At 48.7% G+C, this 21874-nt stretch overlaps 2 protein-coding genes across 5 annotated transcripts in view; one reads left to right on the forward strand and one right to left on the reverse strand.

The window, feature by feature from the left end:
* CHKA (choline kinase alpha) overlaps positions 1-5935 on the reverse strand; it is a 59822-nt gene extending 53887 nt beyond the window's left edge. For all 4 annotated transcript variants that reach the window (XM_024987539.2, XM_024987540.2, XM_024987537.2 and 1 more), the window contains exon 1: positions 5337-5935. In XM_024987539.2, coding sequence (XP_024843307.1) covers positions 5337-5680 — 344 coding nt within the window. In that variant the 5' untranslated portion in view covers positions 5681-5935. The remainder of the gene's footprint in view (positions 1-5336) is intronic.
* Positions 5679-14562, forward strand: LOC132344222 (serine/arginine repetitive matrix protein 3). Its single transcript, XM_059883155.1, has 3 exons — positions 5679-5685; positions 5738-6207; positions 14039-14562. Exons 1-3 carry the CDS (start codon positions 5679-5681, stop codon positions 14207-14209), a joined length of 648 nt encoding a protein of 215 aa, XP_059739138.1. The 3' UTR covers positions 14210-14562.
* Positions 14563-21874: the final 7312 nt, after the last annotated feature.

Genomic DNA, 21874 nt, shown 5'->3' on the forward strand with positions numbered 1-21874 from the left:
GTTGGCGAAGGCAATGGCACCCCACTCCAGTACTCTTGCCTGGAAAATCCCATGGATAGAGGAGCCTGGTGGGCTGCAGTCCGTGGGGTTGCCAAGAGTCGGACACGACTGAGCGACTTCACTGTTTTCACTTTCATGCACTGGAGAAGGAAATGGCAACCCACTCCAGTGGTCTTGCCTGGAGAATCCCAGGGACGGGGGAGCCTGATGGGCTGCCGTCCATGGGGTCACACAGAGTCGGACACGACTGAAGCGACTTAGCAGCAGCAGCAGGCTCTTCTGTAGGATCCTACAGCGGTGGATACAATACGCCATCACGCGTCTGGCCAAACCTACAGAATGTACTCCGCCAAGAGTGGACCCTAGTGCCAACTGTGGAGCGTGGTAACGCCACGCCAGCGCAGGTGCACGGGCGCGCTGCGGGAGGAGAGTGACCGACAGCCACGGGGGCTGCGGGGGACGGGGAGGTAAAAAGCCAACTGGGTACTTTCTGCCCGATTCGGCTGTCAATCTAAAACGGCTCTAAAGTTGATTCTTTTTTTTGTTTTTTGGAAAGAAGTAAAGCCAATTAAGAGACCAAATTTTCAGTGTGTAGTAAAAACAAAGTGCAAATGAAACTTTATCTTGAAAAATGAAACAGAACCATTTATGTTTTTACATGTAACATAACGTAGGTTATAAATGGAACTATGACATAAAAAGGAAACCAAGTAGGGAATTTTGGCTTAATTTTTCCAAAAACATTTATGATGGCACCACAAAGCACAACTCACTCTTTCTTTAACTCCTGCTGTAGAATTTTGCAAATACAGCTGAGGATTTTGCCAGTCTTTTTCAAGGGCCTCTCTGTCTTGATACTCAAACGATTCAATTTTGAGGCGCTCGTGATATCATCTACCCCATCGTTTCTTAACTAGTGGGCTGTGGAGGGACATGTGTGAAACTTTCAGTCCTCAAACATTTCTTTCCTCAAACTTAAAAGACATTGTGCATCTTTTGCAAGATTAACAATTATATTTCACAACTGTGACCGCTTTACCAACCAGCACTGAGTGTGACAATAACACTGATTTCATGGGCAGAGGTACAAGCTGATGTTCAGCTATGATGTCCGGGCATGGAGAAAACTCCCAAGTCGTCAACTCATTACAGACAATTTTCATGTTCCGATAATTTTTATCCTTCCCTATACCACTCTTAGCTGGAGGGACTTGGGCAACCAGCAGTCTGATGACAAAGACCCCTGTAATCACATTAGAAGGACAGAAAAGAAGCCAATTTAAGCTAAAATCCAGGGGCTAAAGTCAAGCGCTTTTCTATTGCTGAAGATGTAAAGATGAACATGACCTCCCTCTAAAAATTCAATCTAACGCAGTTGAACGAATAAACACACAATACGGTAAGTGCTGTGACACAAAGGTGTCTATGCAGAAAGTGCTATAGAAGAAACCTAAGCGAGGAAGAAATTAATTCTTCTGGCTCTCTAACTTAGGCCTTGAAGGAGGTATTTTAAAAGCAGACACCAGGCTGCCAAGTAGAGTGTAGGAGCGAAGAAAGGCCTGGAGACGGAAAACAAAGCTCATTCAAGAAACACAAGCTCAAGTGTAACTAGCTCAGTTAGTTGTTGCTGGTTAGGGGAAAGGAGAGATTTATAAAACAATAACAAAAAAAGAACCACTCTGAAAAAGTAAGGCTGGGGCCCAAGTGTAACACATGCAAACAAGTTTGGATTTTATTCTCCAGCTACAGAAGCCACCGTAAACTTTCAAACAAAGGAGTCGGGATATTTGAGAAATCCCTGGCAATGGTGTATCGAGCCGGGGCTGAGGCAACCCACAGCACAAGCGACTCCTGTTACAGGGTCTAAGCCAGGACAGCAGAGCAGGAGCAGACGGGAGGTGTGGGCGCAGAAGCAGGTCACCAGGGTTTAGCTGCTATTGCGTGGTGACAAAGGCTTCCAGAGAGAATGAGAAATCTGAGAAATAACCCTGGGGCACCAGCCGGCTGCTGTTAATATTAATAGTTCAAAGAAAAAGAAAAAAAAAAAAGCAGGAGAAGCATATTCCAGGGTGGGGAGGAGCAGAAGGGTTAAACGTGGGACGGACTGGCTGGACTAAGCTGAGCGAGCTCGCATAAACCGAAGGCGGACCAGCACCCAGCAGAAAGCCGGGGCTGGAGATGTGGGCCAGGAAGACGTGGTCGCCAGAACCCATAAGGGAACTGGCTGTGGAGGGCCACTGAATTTCAGCCAGGTGTATCCCTCTCCCCACTCTGAACTGTCTCTTTTGTCTATCTTTTTTTTTTTTAACTAGGCATCACCCACTTTCTATACTCTAAAACACCTCTTTCTCCTCATTCAACTCATTCCATAACTACATTCTTCCAGAAAACAGGACTGACACCATACCATACAACATTATTCTAAAAGGTCCACCAAGCCAATAGGAAAGCTGTGTCTTTCAAGATTATCGATTCCTGGAGAAAAGAAACAAAACATTCTTGATGAAATAAAAATTTGTATTTTAAGGCAAGACAAGAAAAATTTAAACATAAAACTCTTCTCTGCCCATTTTGGCCTCCTCCCTCCCCCTTGGAGTGTTACGTTGTTAACCAGCCCTCCCCAGTGGCAGAAATACCCACGCAACCATTAAGATCAATTTTCCTTCTTCTGGAGCCAGCCACAAAACTCCTCTCTCAATCCTTCCTCTCTCTCAGTCCTCTCAGGAGTCACTCACCTTGCATGTGCAGACACTTTCAGTGAACTTTAGTGCCGATATATCATTTCCCTTCAAGCATCTCATACACACATATGTCACGTTGACAATGCCAATACATCATTTCCCTTCAGAACAGCAATTGGCCCAGAAGAGACGGGGCTACACCTAATGCGAGTTCTTAGTTTAGTCACTCGTGACCTTGTTAATGTCACTAGCTACATTACTTGCATTCTGCCTATTTTATAAGATTACTGTTTCCTACGTTACCAAACGTGTGACTAAGCCTCCAATAAAATTAATGGCCACTAGATAACTTGAAATGATTGACTAAGTATATAGCTCTGTAAAACCAATGACTATAGTAGTATAGCTCTACATGTGGGAAGAAGCAACAACAGGGAACTGTTTCTTGGAGCATAACAGACTACTAAGATACGTGGTCCAGAGGCTTTTGGTTGCTGTTCACAGGGCCTAGTCCCCTAACAGCACATCAAGGGGCCTATCAAGGAAATCCTCCCCTGACCTGGGAGTGAGCATGGCTAGCACCATGGAATTGCTCACCAAATGCCTCCTAAACCTTGGTCAAATTAAGACTGAAAGGGAAAGGACTGTAGAGAATCTTGCCCACCGTCCAGTTCTATAAGCATCAAATCATTAGCCACTGCGATCACTGACTCACATTCATCCCCAAAGGAATTCAGGGCAAAGATTAGGATGAGGTACTTCTTGCTCTAGGAAAAATGACCAAATTGGCCCTCAGATTGTTTCCAGGAGAAATATCTCACAAAGCTGGATTCCTGCACCTTCCCACACTGAGATCATTAACACAGATGTCTGTTCCTCCTGATTAGCAGCAACCTTCTGCTGAGACATGTACTTGTCAGCAAGGTCGCTCTCGGCCACGTACACACAGCTCCCCACACCCCCAACAGTTCTCAGAGTTTTCAGAGGCTGTCACTGGGTTATGAGGCTCAGCCTGGATCGAATAAAACTTCCCATTTCTTTCTTAGATTGAAGACTGATTAGTTTTTTCATCGACATCCTCTAAGCTTTTAAGATTGTCAGATTTGCGCAAAACACAAAAGGTTTTGCTAATGAGTGACACTCCCCAGAAAGGGGCCACAAAAACACCTACAGCTGGATCCAAGGTGTCCACATGTTTTCAGAGGCAACAGGAGAGAGCACTGGAGTAGGCAGTGGGTTCAAGAGGCTGGGCAGCTCGCTCTAAGGTCAGCTCAGAGCCACTGACCTCAGGCAAGCCGCTGCCCCTTACACCTTCCATTTTACAGCTGGATGATCTGAGCATCACAAGGGACAAGCCTCTCACAGAGAATTTTCAGGCCTAACTAAATGTGATAGCTTGGAAGAAAGTTTCATTTGGGGAGAAAAAACAAAAAAACAGAACATTTAATTAGGCAATTCTTGGGCTTTCCTTTCTCTTCGACTCTCACTGCTCCTAAGCGTATCTGTAAGAAAGGCCACTGGCACAAAAATAAAGTGAAGGTCAGTTAATTCTGCTGCATTTGCGGCTCTGGTAAAACACTGGGCACAGAAAAGGAATCAAATGACGAAAACTGGATTTCAGGATTATTGGTGCCAGCCAGCCAGTTTCTAGACACTGCACTCAACCTGGTCAAACAGTTAAAAGAAAATTAGCAGTAAAAGACCACACATTTTTAAATGTCTCAACAGTAGGAAGCCTACTAAATGGTAAGTGGTCATCTCAAAGGCACAGTATTGACAAAAACCAAATTCATGTTTTCTGGTTAAGCCTGAATACATACGTACACACACAGACACACACACACACTTCTTGTAATTTAAACTTATGATTAAGTTTTCTAAGCTTAACAAAGGGGGCAAAATCTTTTTACCTTTAATAGTTATTTTTAGAGCCACACATCCTAATTTTGGCTTGTCACCCACCTACATGTCTGCAAAGTTAGTGAGGAATGAACAGAAGCCACCACTTCACCGCATACAAATGTCTCTTTCAACAGGAAAGAGATCTAATCTTGGACTAGAGAAACTAAAAGCAAAAGTCACCAGGTGATTTTTTTTAAGCGGGCCACAATATCCCTCCTTCATTCAAGTCCCTAAACCCAAAGGGACTTGCTAGACATATTTCCGGCTGCCCGGGTGGCTCAGTGGGTAAAGAATCCGCCTGACAATGCAGGAGACCCAGGTTCAATCCCTGGGTTGGGAAGATCCCCTGGAGGAGGGCATGGCAACCCACTCCAGTATCCTTGCCTGGAGAATCCCCATGGACTGAGGAGCCTGGTGGGCTATGGCCCATGGAGTCACAAAGGGTCGGACATGACTGAGCGATCAACACTTTCAGTTCTTTCAGACGCATTTTAAGCTTCTGTACAAAGTGTACTTTGTGACTGAACAATATTGCTCTCCTTAGAAGAGACCTGTTTTCCCACGACACCGGTATGTTTTCAACAGCCTGCCTTCAGGCGGAGGGTGGGGGGGTGGCCTTGAGGGGCCGCGGGGTCCGTTTTTCTGGATCTGGCCCCTAGCCGGCCGCAGGCCCCCGGGTCGGGCTCTCGCCCCCTTCATCGGGCCCCGCCCCCGGCCGGCGTCACCTGACCGCCCGCCCCCTCTGCCACCGACCTGATGACACTGATGTGGAACTGGTCCTCGCGAAGGCCCCGCCAGGCGCCGGGCAGGAACTCCTTGCACCACAGATAGGCCCTGCGCCGCGTCCGGAGCTCGGGCTGGTCGTCCGCCGGCGGCGGCGGCGGGGGCGGCGGGGGTAGGGGCAGCGGCGGCGGCGGCGGCGGGGGCAGTGCGAGCGGCGGCTGCCGCCCGCCCAGCTGCTTGGGCTCGCGGTCACTGGCGCCGTCGCGCTGCTGCCCCACGCCGGGCGCCGGGGCCGCGCTGCCGCTGCCGCAGCTCAGCAGCAGCCCGAGCGGCGAGGGCTCCGCCTCGCCCCCGTTGCAGAACTTGGTCTTCATGCCGGGCAGGCGGCCGAGGAGGCGCGGTCGGCCGCAGCGCGTGAAGGCGAGGCTCAGGGTCCGTCCGGACGCCCCCCTCACGGAGGCCGGGCACCGAGGCCGCTTGCCCCCTCGCTGACGGGCAGGCCCGGGGCGCGGGCGACTGGGGGCGCGGCGGACGGGTGCGGGGCGGCGGCGCGGAGGTAGCGAGCGGCGGGCGGCGGCGGCGGCGGCAGCAGCACTCGGCTGGTCCCGCTCGCCGTGGCGCTCGCTCCTATACCGCCGCCGCACGAGGAGCGCCGGCCGCGTCACAGCCCGCCCTCGAGCTCGCCGCTGATTGGCCGCCGCCCGCCGGCCCCGGCGCATCACAACCGCCTCCGCCCTCTCCACGCCGCCTTTCCATTGGCTGCGGGAGCACACCGGCCCCGCCCCGCCTCCTTGCCAGTCTCGGGTGCTGCGGGAGAGGGAGGCGGTGCCTCGAAGGGGCGGTGCCTCAAGGGGGCGGAGCGTCGAGCGGGCTCCTGGGGTCACGAGGATGGAGAAAGCTAGTAAGCCTGCTGGGAGCTCCCCGAGAGCGGTCGGGGGCCGGGCGGCCCTTGAACTTCGGGAGAGCCAGACCTCTTCTTTGGGGGCTGAAACTTTGCTTGGATCTCCCTCGAAACCTGCAGGACAGCAGAGGCTGGAGCCTGGCAGGGGGCGGGCAGGCAGGAAACGGGTGCCCGGGGGCCGACTTCTCTTTCCCCACGACCTTGGAGCGAGGCACCTCCTTCTGCAGCTCCGTACGTGTGTTTTTAGAACGTTTCCCGGCGCCGGCTGCGCTCTCCGCGAGGCGTGGCCACGCCCCGTCCAAGCTGGAGCGTGAGAAATTATTGTCCCCGGGTCAGAAGCCGAGGCCCCAAAGGGGGAAGACAGGTTCAAGGCCGCGCCGACGGCCCAACCCTCTGCAGCCTCAGTTTCCCTGTCCGTGGTGCTGAGGATGCCTGGGCCTACGGGCGCGGGGCGGGCGGGGCGGCGTCCCCGCGACCTCCCCGAACACTGGCCAAAGGTGAGTGTCGCGGGGGCTCCTGTCTTTGTGGAGGCCGCCCCGCCCGCCCCCGCACAGGAGGCAGCCCCGTGACTGTGACTAACGCACCTTTGCCCGCGGAGGTGGGGGGGCAGGCCCCCCCCCATTTACCCCATGTTACTGCCCCGTGTCCCTCTCTCCTCTCTCACCCCGGCGCCCCAGTCCTTTCCAAAAGTAGAGTACGGATACATTTATTTTTTTTTTTTTTTTTTTTTTTTTTTTGCAAATGCATGGAAATCCCAAATTATTACTTCAACTTTATTTAAGACAAGTCCTATCCTACAACACTTTTTTTTTTTTTTTTTTTTTTTTTTTTTTTTTTTAAATTTTATTTTATTTTTAAACTTTACATAATTGTATTAGTTTTGACAAATATCAAAATGAATCCACCACAGGTATACATGTGTTCCCCATCCTGAACCCTCCTCCCTCCTCCCTCCCCATACCATCCCTCTGGGTCGTCCCAGTGCACTAGCCCCAAGCATCCAGTATCGTGGATCGAACCTGGACTGGCAACTCGTTTCTTACATGATATTTTACATGTTACAATGTCATTCTCCCAAATCTTCCCACCCTCTCCCTCTCCCACAGAGTCCATAAGACTGTTCTATACATCAGTGTCTCTTTTGCTGTCTCGTACACAGGGTTATTGTTACCATCTTTCTAAATTCCATATATATGCGTTAGAATACTGTATTTATGTTTTTCCTTCTGGCTTACTTCACTCTGTATAATAGGCTCCAGTTTCATCCACCTCATTAGAACTGATTCAAATGTATTCTTTTTAATGGCTGAGTAATACTCCATTGTGTATATGTACCACAGCTTTCTTATCCATTCATCTGCTGATGGACATCTAGGTTGCTTCCATGTCTTGGCTATTATAAACAGTGCTGCGATGATGCAAGGATTCTTCAATATCCGCAAATCAATCAATGTAATACACCACATTAACAAATTGAAAAATAAAAACCATATGATTATCTCAATAGATGCAGAGAAAGCCTTTGACAAAATTCAACATCCATTTATGATAAAAACTCTCCAGAAAGCAGGAATAGAAGGAACATACCTCAACATAATAAAAGCTATATATGACAAACCCACTGCAAACATTATCCTCAATGGTGAAAAATTGAAAGCATTTCCTCTAAAGTCAGGAACAAGACAAGGGTGCCCACTTTCACCATTACTATTCAACATAGTTTTGGAAGTTTTGGCCACAGCAATCAGAGCAGAAAAAGAAATCAAAGGAATCCAAATTGGAAAAGAAGAAGTAAAACTCTCACTATTTGCAGATGACATGATCCTCTACATAGAAAACCCTAAAGAGTCCACCAGAAAATTACTAGAAATAATCAATGACTACAGTAAAGTTGCAGGATATAAAATCAACACACAGAAATCCCTTGCACTCCTATACACTAATAATGAGAAAACAGAAAGAGAAATTAAGGAAACAATTCCATTCACCATTGCAACGGAAAGAATAAAATACTTAGGAATATATCTACCTAAAGAAACTAAAGACCTATATATAGAAAACTATAAAACACTGGTGAAAGAAATCAAAGAGGACACTAATAGATGGAGAAATATACCATGTTCATGGATTGGAAGAATCAATATAGTGAAAATGAGTATACTACCCAAAGCAATTTATAGATTCAACGCAATCCCTATCAAGCTACCAACAGTATTCTTCACAGAGCTAGAACAAATAATTTCACAATTTGTATGGAAATACAAAAAACCTCGAATAGCCAAAGCGATCTTGAGAAAGAAGAATGGAACTGGAGGAATCAACCTACCTGACTTCAGGCTCTACTACAAAGCCACAGTTATCAAGACAGTATGGTACTGGCACAAAGACAGAAATATTGATCAATGGAATAAAATAGAAAGCCCAGAGATAAATCCACGGATACATTTAAAAATTACGGATCCTCTTTTTACCCGGCGTGAGCTGGGACAAGAGTTTTCCCTGGTTGCTTAGGAAATTCAGCGCCTGGCATACAGGAAATGGCTTCTGTGTAGGGATTTCACAGTCTTCGGGAAGAAAACATCTCTTCTTAGCAGTGTGTGCTTGGCTGCACTTGCTCCAAGAGGGGGGTTGGGGGGGAGGGCTCATTGAACAAAGGATTATGATGAAAGGGGGCTTTTGTCAAGATAGCTGTGGAGGTGGGCCTGGACACTGAACTGGAGGGAGCTGGGAGCCGGCCCAGCACTTTAGGGAGAGGAGGAGCTGAATGTTGGGAAAGCTGAGAAGTCAAGGTCTCCAGTCAGGCCATTTAGATAAGAGGGCCAAGGACTTTTCTAAAAATACCAGCCCTGAGAAGGTGAGGCTGTGTCTATGGTCTGCCCAGGTGACAGGCCTTTATGCCACTATCCGGTGGCAGCAGCCTGGTAATCTCACAGGAATGCTTGAAACGTGGCAGGGAGGAAGGGATACAGGAAGTGAAGATTGGGCCTCTGTCCTTTGAGGGAACTCTAATGTCTGCTGGTTTGGGCTGTTAGAACCCACAGCTTCCTTATGGGATCACAGTTCATTGTAGGAATAAGAAATTGCCTCAATAAAGGTGTTGGAAAGTTATGTCCATTACTGCTCCCATTTAATGGATGTGGAGACTGAGTCCTGTGGAGGCTGAACGACTCAGGTAAGGACCCTTGGCCCACGGTGAAGAAGATGAGGAGCAAGGCAGGTGTCCTGGTTCCTTCATGTGAAGAGCATCATGCCTGTATGGATACAAAACTTCCCACCCACTACAGTCTAACTATAGTCCTGGACTTGCTCTCAATGGCCAGTCAGGGCCCACTCTTAGCCCTGGAGTTGTCAACTCCATGCAAAACCTCCAGGGCAGAGACTGAGGTAGCTTGGCATGGTAATGCTAAAATATTAAATTTTACATTAGGGGGTGTTTGAGCTGGGCTTTGAAAGGTTGACAAGACATCTCTCCTAGGCAGTCAGAAGCCTCAGGCTGCTTTTACCTCTGCAATGAGTATAATAATAGGAGCAACTTTCCTGAATCATCTGTGATGATGTATCCAACACACAGTGGGTGTTCAGGAAAAATATCAGACACATCACTACCCAAAGGAGAAATCCAGAAGGATAAATATGCCCATGACCCTTGAGGTAGCACCCATCCCCAAGACTTCCTCCTCAAATAAGAAGTCATCAGCAGCAAAAAGCCCCTAATACATGTACAAAACTGGCCATCACCACGTTATTTCTCGCTGAAGAAAGCTGGAAATAACCTAAATGTTTTTCTATCTTCCTAGTCTGAGCTGTAAAGGATATCGATGCATCAGTCAGGAGTGAAGTTAGTAGGAAGGGTTCATTTTTCCCTTGAGTGCCTTCAGTGTGCCAGAAATATTTGCTGAAAAGTTCTTCCCTGGTGGCTCAGTGGTGAAGAATCCACCTGGCAATGCAGGAAACACAGGTTCAATCCCTGGTCTGGGAAGATCCTACGTGCTGTGGAGCAACCAAGCCCACGCACCACAACTACTGAGCCTGTGCTCTAGAGTCCTAGTTGCTCCTAGCTCTAGGAGCCGCAACCATTGAGCCCACGTGCCACAACTCCTGAAGCCTGCACGCCCTAGATCCTGTGATCTGCAGCAAGAGAAGCTGCCATGATGAGAAGCCCGTGCGCTGCAAAGAAGAGTAGCCCTGACTTGCTGCAACTAGAGAAAAGCCCAACAATAAAGATGCAGCACAGCCAAAAAGAAAAAGTTTTTAAAAGGAAATATTTGCTGCTCAGCACTTGCTAACTTTATGACTTTGGGTTGAGCCTCAGTTTCCTCAGCTGTAAAATGGGTTATCATTCACAGGGCACAGAGTTGTTGTGAAGGGTGAACAGGCGGATGTACAGTATGTGCGCAGCGAGCAAGACACCCCCACCCTCCTGTTATATGCAGTCTCTGCTTGGTGTGGCTTCTTATCCAGCAGCTGGCATTGAGTAATGAATAATGCACACCCCTTGTAGCAAACCAGCCTTGGAAGACAATACTGTGTAAGATGAGAATGCAGTGTACATTCTGATCACCAAAATGTGATCGTTTGTGCACACGTGTACAAGGCTTGGAGAGAAATTTGCTATGGCAGGTGCTGGTGCTGGGAGGAGTGTGTCCCAAGCATAAAATCTTTTCTTCTAGGACATCAGAAAAAATTTTCCGAAAGCTCCTTGATGCTAAATTCTGTCTGAGAGCACACACATGGCATGGGTGATGGGCCTCAGGATGGACCAGGGAGCAGGGCATGGGGGAGACTGCGAGGCCCTGCCCAGTCTCTGGCCTTCCTGGAGACTGGTTCCTGTGGTCTGGCCTGAGAGGCCTGGCCGGGGAGTCTTTGGGCAGACCGTGGGCAAGCTCCTTACTTGTATCCAGCATCTTTGAACGTTCAAAGCCAACAGTATGTTAAGTATAATTAGCACTTCGTCTCTCAGGTGAGAAGGTTGAGCTTCACCCCAGAGGTAAAACCGTTTCTCCAAGGCAGGCAGCTAGTAAGGTCAGGACCCAGGGACCTACCCAGGACTCCTCCCCCTGAATATAGGGGAACTCCATCCTTCTGCACCAAAAGCACCTTTGACCCAGAAAGTCCTAGGCACTTGGCACAGTGGGGATTTCCTAGAGGACTGCAGAAGGAGAGCCCTGGTTGGGCTCTGCTTACCACCCCCTCCCAGGCTGTACTCAACCCAGTCACCCTAGTTTCAGTTCTGAGCCTTAAAATATTAATGTGGGTGGAGAGAGGCCATTGGACTGAAATCCTAACTGCTCAAGATTGAATTACAGCCCCTGCCAGCAGTGTGACATGGAACTGGGCTCTTCACTAAGTGCTTGGGTTTGACCCCAGCCCAGGATGCGCTGTTAGCCTGAGGCCGAGCAGGCCCAGCAGCTTCCAGAGGTCTCTGAGCCTTTCTGAGACACGATGCTACCTTACACCTAGCCTCAGTGCTTCAAGGCCAAGGCCACAGGCAGGACCAAGGGCCCAGAGAGTTTAATGAAAGCAGGGGACTTGTACACCCATGTGTCCAGCGGTTGGGATAGGCTCTCACCCCCTCCCCCCCCCATATGCAGGTATCTTGAGTATAGCATTAGAGGTAAAAAGCTGTCTGCAGCATTTGCCTCCACCGGCTGTGTGACCTAGGATACGTTACCTACCCCTTTAAACCAGATGGAGATGACTGTTCCTACCCTACTCGTTTGTTGGAGGTGGGGAGAGTCATGGAAGGAGCAGGGAAAGGGCTGGGCTCAAGGTCAGGGCCACACAAAGGGTAGCTGTGCACTTGTACTGATTGCTCTCTGGATCCCCAGCACCTGGTGTTATTAATAGTAAGGGTGGCCCTGCAGCAACTCATCCCATTAGCCAGGGGCTGGGGCAGGGGGAGGGGGGTGCAGGGGAGATGAGAGCAAAGAACTCTGTTAATAGCAATACAGAGCCTCCCAGAAGTCTACCAGGGCCTGGGGCCTTTTCCATTCTTTGAGGCACCTAGCACTTTTCAAAAACGAAGAAATAACAGGCAAAACGTGTTTTATTGCTCCTCAAAAATACCACATTTTTTTCCCCCAAATTTGTGGCAACCCTGTATGGAGCAAAGCCTCTTGGTAGCATTTTTCCAACAGCATTTGCTCACTTCATGTCTGTGTCACATTTTGGTAATTTGGGGAAACACTATTATTATTATATTTTTTATTGTGATCTGAGATCTTGTTTTTGTGAACAAAAATTACTGCCCACCATTTCGATAAACGACGAATGCTGTGGCCATCGGAGCCATCAATCACTGTGGCAGTCCCCTTGCTGTGCACCCTGAGGGGAATTCAGGATGCAGAAAAACAATACTGGCTCTAGATAGCTGAGATGCCTATCGAAGGAATAATTGCACTGAGCCCAGATTCTTGCATCTTGCCATCCAGAGAAAACACTGAAACCATTAACTCAAGATGTCTGGTTTTTGTGATTAGCAGTAAATCTTTTGATGTTTGACTCTAAGTTTCATTTATTTGTTTGGGTTTTTTTTTTTTTTTTCCCCCAGCAAAAATCCTGTATATCCCAGCTTCTCCCTTTGCCTCTTTGGAACGTTTCCTCAGAGCTATCTGAAAGTCTATTTCCCAGACTACATTCCTCAGGAAGGTCCCCAAATAAACATACCTCTCAGCTTTTAGGTTGTGCATTTTTTTCCCAGCTGATATTGATAGATTTGCAAAAAGATTACCGCTCAGTGAAGGCTCAGATGATGGTTAGCATTTTTTAGCAATAAGGTATTTTTTTAAGTATTTGGATAAAGAATGTTCCCTGCCATATCAGTGAACAAGGATGCGGTGGCCATGCAGCCATCAGCCACTGCAGCCGCACCCAGCGGTGTGCCCCAAGGAACAGGGATGGGGGAGAAGAGGATGCAGGCCCCAGATGGCTCAGGTGCCGAGCAGAGGAATTATTTCAGTGACCCTAGACTCTGGCATCTTTCCATACATAGAAAAGTGCTAAATTCATTAACTCGACATGTCTAGTTTCCTTTAGTTAACAGTAATCTTTGAATGATCCCACTACCTGGTTTTTATTGCAAAGACTCCTCTGTCCCCTGGGTCATCCCTTACCTCTTTGGAGCTGTCCCTCCAAGCTATCTCAGAATGTTCACCCAATAAAACATAATTCTCAGGCTTCCCTGGTGGTCTAGTGGTTAAGAAGCCACCTGCCAATGCAGGGGACACAGGTTTGATCCCTGGTCTGGGAAGATGCCACATGACCCAGAGCAACTAAGCCCATGCACCTCAGCTACTGAAGCCTGCAGGCCCTAGAACCTGTGCTGTGAAATGAGAGAAGCCCCAAACTGCAGCTAGAGCGTAGCCCAAACTCACCACAAGTGAGAAGGCCCGCGGGCGCAGCAACAAAAACGCAGCGCAGCCAAAAATTTCTTTTAAAAACTGTAATTTGCAACTTTTAGGTTGCGGATTTTTTTCAGTTGACAGGATGTACGCTGGTTTGTAGACACAGTTATTGCATACTTAATAGACTGTGGCACACTAGGAGTATGTGGCATGTGCGCTAGGAAACATACAACCATCGTGTGACTTGCTTTATGTCGATACCCGCTTTATTAGGTAGTCTGGAACTCAACCCGCAGTATCTCCAAGGCATGCTGGTACCTCAACATAATTATCCAAACTGGGGCATAGGGCTTCCCTGATGGCTCGTTGGTAAAGAATCCACCTGCCAATACAGATGACATGGGTTCAGTCCCTGATCCAGGTAGATCCCGCAGGCCCCGGAGCAACTAAGCGTGAGCACCGCAACTACTGCGTCTGCTGTGTTCTAGGGCCTGGGAACCGCAGCTCCTGAAGCCCGCTTGTCCTGGAGCCTGTGCTCCACAATAAGAGAAGCCACGGCACTGAGAAGCCTGCGTTCTGCCAAGAAGAGTAGCCCACACTCACCCCAGCTGGAGAAAAGCCTCTCAACAACAAAGACTCAGCACAGTCAAAATAAATAGAATTATTTGTCTTATCTAAAAATATTTATTTTTTAAAAAACGGGGGCATATTTGAAACACGTAAATTGAACAAATCAGTGCCTTTTGTTTTTTCGGCCGTGCTGCGTGGCATGGGGGATCTTAGTTCCCAGAACAGGGATTGAATCCGCGCCCCCCGCAGTGGAAACATGGAGCCTTAACCACTGCACCACCAGGGAAGTCCCACATATCAGTATTCTTAACACACATGCAAAAGCTGCACAAGATAATGTTACTGTTCCCAAGCTAATAGCAGGATTCATTAAAAATAATTACGGTTTGTGGCACACTGAAAAGCATTTTCAAGCCTGACCACGTCTCTCTGATTACTTAGAAATGACACCAAAAATCTAACTCTGAGGCCCTAGAGCACAGGAAGCCCTCCTGGGACCCCCGAGGTAGACCCTGGCAGTGACCACCCACCTACCAGCAGTGATCCCTGGGGTCCCCTGAGTGCGTTTCCTGTGTCCCCACTGGAGAGCCTTCCAAACTCACCTTCTGATTTTGGTGGAAACCTGTCCCCTGGTTTTGTACCCCAGATGCCTTATTTTTGTGACACAAGAAACGCAGTTGTTTAGAAGATCCCTGTTCTGATGGAAGTCACCCTGTGGGGAACCAGACCTCTGGGCAGGCGTCAGGAAACCCTGGTTCAGGAACTGTGCCCCACTGGACTCCTTCCTGCTCAGTCAGGCCTGGGCCCTGAGGACCGGACTTGTGTCAAGTGGCCTTGGAGTGGCTTTCCTTCCTGTGGAGAAAACCCAGCAGGACCCGAGGACCCCTTGAACAGATGGGTAAGCTGAGGCTGGGGCGCAGGCGGGAGTCAGTGGTTCTGTCTACCCGGGATCCCATGGCCAGCGCTGGGCCCGCCCCGCACTCCCCACTCTGCAGGCTCAGGACCTGGCCTCTCTCTCCTGGAAGGGTCTCTCCCCTGGGAGGGTCTCTCCCCCAGGAGCACTTCCCGTCCCTAGCCTGGATGCCCCTAGCTCTGTCCCTGGTGACCCCCACTCCCATCTCAGTCTGAAGGAGCCTCCGGGAGGTGGAGCTCCCCTGGCGACCCTCTGTGTGACCTTGGCCGGTGCCCAGCTTCTGAGCCATCTAACAGGGCAGAGGGGCGCTCGGCGGCAGCCTTGGAATCCACTGGGTCCTAGAGACCAGCCACCGTACCCAGCACCCCCCAGCAGCTGCCAGGCCAAATTCCAAGGTCAGGGGCTGTGGGGAGGAGGGCGGCGGAGGATTCCTGCGCCCGGCCCGCCCCTGTCGGTGAGAGGGCGGGTGGCTGGGGGCACAGGCCTCCCCTGCTTTACAAGCCCCCTCCCCGCGCTTGGGACCCAGTAGGAGCCGCTCCCGTGTTCATCAGGAGCAGCTAAAGGCTTTTCCGTTTTTTTCCGACTGGCTTGATGAAGTCGCTTTTGCAATTAGAGCTTATAATTTACCAGATAACAGCTAGGCAGCGCCCGAGGCTGAGGCGCCAGACTGGCCGGGGGAGGGTGCGGGGGTGGCCGAGGGCAGCTCCTGGAGCCTTGACGCAAAGGTTTCACTCCCAGAAGGCAAGTGGAATCTGCCAGTAGATTCTCCCAGGAAGCCAGGCCTCCAGACTGGGGCTAAGGCCCCGCAGCGACCCCTCCCCCAAAGGCCAGAAGCCTTGGTCCTCCTGCCCGTGAGACCACCCCCCCTCCCTTCTCACCTGTGCTGGCCACTGCCTCTACCGACCCCTTAGTCCCCGTCCTCCTCCATGGGCTGCTCCTCGGTGAAAGCATGTGTTGGGATACCGGCGGTGGTGGGAACAATTTGAGCCCCTAACTCATACAGTTGTTAGAGGATTAAATAAGTGAATAGTTACCAAGAGCTTCAAACAGAACCTGGCCCACAGCTGGAGGGTGAAAGGAGAAAGAACTCTGTACTCCTGGCCTCTTGTCCACACGTTCACCTGCATTGAGTCATATGCAGGGGGCCCTGTGCTATTTCATTATTTAATATGAGACATTATTTAATATGTCTCATATTAAAAGGCAGAAACATTACTTTGTCAACAAAGGTCCATATAGTCAAAGCTATGGTTTTTCCAGTAGTCATGTATGGATGTGACAGTTGGACCATAAAGAAAGCAGAGTACCAAAAAATTGATGTTTTTCAACTGTGGTGTTGGAGAAGACTCTTGAGAGTCCCTTGGACTGCAAGGAGATCAAACTAGTCAGTCTTAAAGGAAATCAGTCCTGGGTGTTCATTGGAAGGACTGATGCTGAAGCTGAAGCTCCAATTGGAAAAGACCCTGATGTTGGGAAAGATTGAAGGCAGGAGGAAAAGGGGACGAGAGAGGATGAGATGGTTGGATGGCATCACCAACTCAATGGACATGAGTTTGAACAAGTTCTGGGAGCTGGTGATGGACGACTGAGTGACTGAACTGAACTGTGCTGTTTCACCACCAGAAATAGCCCTTTACAGCATCCTACTTTGGATCCACCAGCTCCTATTGTTTGATCTTAGTGTGCTCCACTGGGACCTTCCCTGGCTACCACTTCTATTCTTTTCTTTCTTCCTATTTTTTAAAGTATTTATTTATTTGGCTATGCTGGGTCTTGGTTGCCCCACGCAGGATCTTCAAACTTCATTGTGACATGTGGGATCTAGTTCTCTGACCAGAGATGGAACCCAGGCCTCCTGCATTGGGAGTGCAGAGTCTTAGCCACTGGACCCCCAAGGAAGCACTCTGGCTACCATTTCTGATCTTTTTCAACCCTTGGATCAAGCTGCAATTATCACGCTCTCTTAAACCCACCCTCCTGGCAGAGACTCCATGAGAACTCCCACTACCTGGGATCCCTTCTCCTTCCTGGGAACATGGGAAGATGACAGTTCCTGGAACCCCTCCCCTTGTGGTGGGCTAGGACCACGAGACTCCTTGTGTCCTGGGGGAGCCTCTCTGCCCTCCTGCTTCCCTGGATCCAGGGGGAGAAGCCAGGGCAGGGGCACTCCTGCCAAAGCGCCTGCTTCAGGACTTCCCTGGTGGCCCAGTGATTAAGACTCTGCTCCCAAGGCAGGGGGCCCTGGGTCCAACCTCTGGTCTGGGAACTAGATCCTGCTTGCCACGATGAAGATCCCATGAGCCGCAACTGAGACCCAGCGCAGCTGAAGACAACAGCAACACAGAAACCCCAAAGTGCCTGTTCTCCTGGATCTCCACGTGGAAGAAAGGCTGCCTGCCCACCACATGAATGGACTGTGACACACACAGAGGCCAAACGTGCCCCTCCAGGGCCAAGGAGGTTAAATGTTTGATATGCCTTCACACCTTCTCCCCCTTTCCTGGTGATCTAGGGAGCTGCAGAGAGAAGGCAACAGCATCACAAGAAGGGGGGAACTGGAGGAGAGACCCCTGACTAGGAACAAAGAAGGCTTTTAACATGAGCTTGAAGCAAAGTTTTGTGGTACTTCCCAGGGTGATCTGGGGGCTCTTTGTTACAGCAGCTGGCCTCTCCTAATACATCATTCTCTTCCTCCGTTACATCCACCTGGCAAACTCCCACCCGAGGCAAACCCAACTGGCTCCTCCTCACCTGCCCTTCTCAGCTGCCCCTGGAAAGCTGAACGTTCTGCATTAACATCCTGAGACTGGTTCAACTGGTTTTCTTTCAAATTCATGACCATGGGCCCAGTGGGGTCCTCACGCTGTTCTTCTGCCTGTCCTAGGAACCTGGACCTTCTCATCTGAGACAACCAGCCTTACCGTCTTAAACATCCTTAAGTGTACTGCTCAGTAGCACTAAGTAAATTCACATTGTTGTCCACCGAGTCTCTGGAACTCTTTTCATTTTGCAGAACTGAGAACTCTGTACACCTTAAACAGCTTCCTATTCCTCCTTCCATTTGGCCCTGGTGACCACCATTCTATTCTCTGTCTCTGTGAATGTGTGTATTCTGGGGACTTCATATAAGTGGAACTATGCAATATGCGTCTGACCTATTTTAATTTTTAAAAAAATTGTTTATTTGGCTTCGCGGGGTCTTCGTTGCAGCATATAGGATCTTTAGTTGTGGCACATGGGATCTAGTTCCCCAACCAGGGATTGAACCCAGGCCCCCGAGCTGGGAGCGCAGAGTCTTAGCCACAGGACCCCCAGGGAAATCCGTGACCTGTTTTATTTAGCACAATGTCTCTGAGGTTCATCCATGTTATGGCATATATCAGAATTTTAATCCTTTTTAGACCCAAAAAATATTCTACTATATGGTTAGATCACGGTTTAAAAATCCATCTGTCCGTTGACGGACACTGGTTGTTACCACCTTTTGTGTGTGTTCAGTCACTCAGTCCTGCCCAACTCATTGCGACCCCTTGGACTGGGGCCCACCTCTGTCCATGGAATTCTCCAGGCAAGAATACTGGAGTGGATGGCCATTCCCTTCTCCAAGGGTTCTTTCCAACCCAGGGATCGAACCCAGGTCTCTTACAAAGTCTCCTGCATTGGCAGGGAGATTTTTTACTGTTGTGCCACCTGGGAAGTCCCCAAAATAGTGGATGCTAATACATACTGTAGACATTTTAAGAAATCTTCAAAAGGTAAATACATTTATAAAAATACATGTGCCTTGCCATTCATTCAATAAATATGATTTGTTTTAAAATAGGTCACAAAAGTTCAATTTACCAAAATTCTATACCTGTTTCCTGCCTTTTTATTTCAGTCTCAAATCTGACTTTAAATCAAAAGCAGTAGTTTAAGAATTGATTCATAAGATTAATCCCAAGAGTTATGTGGGTAGCTTTCAAATTACTTCATTCCTTATAAATCACTGGAAAGTCTTGACCAGTGGTTTCTTGGATCAGACATATCTGGGGGCTTCTTAAAATGTGCATAGGCCCTACCTAAGAACTAATGAGTAAAAATCTTCCAGAAACATTTTTTTTTTTAAGTTTTCAGGTAATAATATGCAGCCTAGTGTGGAAGCCTCTGACCTGGATCACCAGATCAGTGGTTCTCAACTTATAAGGTACATCAGAATCACTTGACAAAATTTTTTAAAACATGGAAAAAGAGAAAAACAAATTGATTTGCTTCAGTAGATTGTGAGTGGTGTCCAAGAACCAGGATTTCAAATATTCGTTGCAGCTGGACTGCAAACCACTCTAAGAAACAAGGCACAGCTTTTGTCAGGTTATGAATTCACATTTCAGCTACTGTGAGTAACGCTTCCAGGAACACTGGTGCCCAAATACTTGTCCCTGTGCTTGCTTTCAGTTCTTTGGAGGATATGCCGCGAAGTGGAACTTCTGGATCAAATGGGAGCTCTGTGCTTAGTGTTTTGAGGAACGGCACCCTATTTTCCACAACTGTACCATGTGACATTCCCACAATGCACCGGGGTTGTGCTTTTCCCACAATTCACCAACACTTTTCTCTCTCGCTTCCATTTTTAAAATAGGAGTCCTAGGGACTTAGCTGGTGGTTCAGTGGCTAAGACTTTGCACTCTCAAGGCAGGGGATCCAGGTTGGATCCCTCGTCAGGGAACTAGATCCCACACGCTGCAACTGAGAATTCATACGCCGCAATTCAAGATTCTACATGCAGCAACTAAAGTAAGACCTGGTGCAGCCAAAGTAGAAAAAGAAGGGCATCCTATTGGGTGTAAAGTGGTATCTCCTGGTATTTTTTTTTTTTTTTTCTTTTTGACCATGCCACATGTATTGTGTGGGGCTTCCCTGGTGGCGGCTCAGATGATAAAGAATCTGCCTGCAATGTGGGAGACCTGGGTTCGACCCCTGAGTTGGGAAGATCCCCTGGAGAAGAGAATGGCTGCCCACTCCAGTATTCTTGCCTGGGAAATCCCATAGACAAAGGAGCCTGGTGGCCTACAGTCCTTGGGGTCGTCAAGAGTTGGACATGACTGAGCAACTAACACGTTCACTCTCACGTGTCTTGTGGGATCTTAGTTCCCCATCCCGGGATTGGACCTGGGCCCTTGTCAGAGGAAATGCCGAGTCCTAACGCCTGGACCGCCAGGGAAGTCCCTCTCCCGGTAGTTTTGATCTACATCTCCCTGATGATCAGTGATGTTGAGCATTTTTTTATGAACTCATTGATCATTTCATATCTGTTAAAGCTTTTTGTAGAAATACACGTGCAAGCATAACACAGTGCCCAGGCTCTTCCTCTATTTCCTGCGTGCTAAGTTGCTCAGTCGTGTCCAACTCTTTGCGACCCCATGGACTGTAGCCTGCCAGGCTCTTCTGTTGATGGGATTCTCCAGGCAAGAATACTGGAGTATGTCCTCCTCCAAGGGATCTTACCAACCCAGGGATCGAACCCAGGTCTCCTGTGCTCCTGCATTGGCAAGAGGGTTCTTTACCACTAGTGCCACCTGGGAAGCCCCTTTCTCTGTTATCTTCTTCCCACATTTCATCTTGGACACTGCTTGTGGTCACCTTCTCCACCTTGGGGTGGAGCCCCCAGAGCCCTTCCCTCATACCTCTCAGGGTCAGGAGGCTTGGGGGGCACTTTGTTCTACTTCCTCCAGTCACTCACTCTCTTCTTCCCCCAGGGGTCTCAAGCAACATTTACAGGACTCAGTTTTGGTCCCCACATTCTGAAAGCCCCTGCTGGACTCAGAGACCACCCAGGGCCTGAATTGCTCCTGGACAGTGGCATCAGCTTGGGTGCCATTCTTTCTGCTGCCGGAGGTCCTGGGTAACCACATCTCTGTCTTATGGAGAGGCAGGCGCGGACTTTGCCCCAGACTGATGGTCTGCCCTGCAACTCCTCCTCCTTTGCTTTCTCCAGGAGACGGATCTGACGCTTGCTCAGGGACTTCTGAGAGTTCCAGAAAAACATCTACTTCTGCTTCATTGTTTACACTAAAGGCTTTGACTGCGTGAATCACAATAAACTGAGAATTATTAAAGAGATGGGAATCCCAGCCCACCTTACCTGCTTTCTGAGAAACCTGTATGCAGGTCGACAAGCATCAGTTAGAGCCAGATGGAACAATGGACTGGTTCAAAATTGGGAAAGGAGTATGTCAAGGCTGTATATTATCGTCCTGCTTATTTAACTTATATGTAGAAAACATCATGTGAAATGTCAGGCTGGGTGCATCACAAGATGGAAACAAGATGGCCAGGAGAAATATCAACAGCCACAGATATGCAGACGATACCACTTTAATGGCAGAAAGAGAAGAGGAACTAAAGAGCTTCTTGATGAGGATAAAAGAGAAGAGTGAAAAAACTGGCTTAAAACTCAACATTAAAAAGCCAAGATCATGGCATCCAGTCCCAAATAGATGGGGAAAAAGTGGAAATAGTGACAGACTTTATTTTCTTGGGTTCCAAAATCACTGCAGATGCTGACTGCAGCCATGACATTAAAAAAATGCATTTTCCTTGGAAGAAAAGCTATGACAAACTTAGAGTATTAAAAAGCAGAGACATTACTTTGCCAACGAAGATCCATCTTGTCAAAGCTATGATTTTTCCAGTAGTCATGTATGGATGTGAGAGTTGGACCTAAAGAAGGCTGAGCACCGAAGAACATATGCTTTCGAACTGTGGTGTTGGAGAAGACTCTTGAGAGTCCCTTGGATAGTAAGGAGATCAAACCAGTCAGTCCTAAAGGACATCAACGCTGAATATTCATTGGAAAGACTGA

The sequence above is a fragment of the Bos taurus genome, chromosome 29, assembly GCF_002263795.3.
Source record: "Bos taurus isolate L1 Dominette 01449 registration number 42190680 breed Hereford chromosome 29, ARS-UCD2.0, whole genome shotgun sequence".
Classification (NCBI taxonomy): Eukaryota; Metazoa; Chordata; class Mammalia; order Artiodactyla; family Bovidae; genus Bos; species Bos taurus.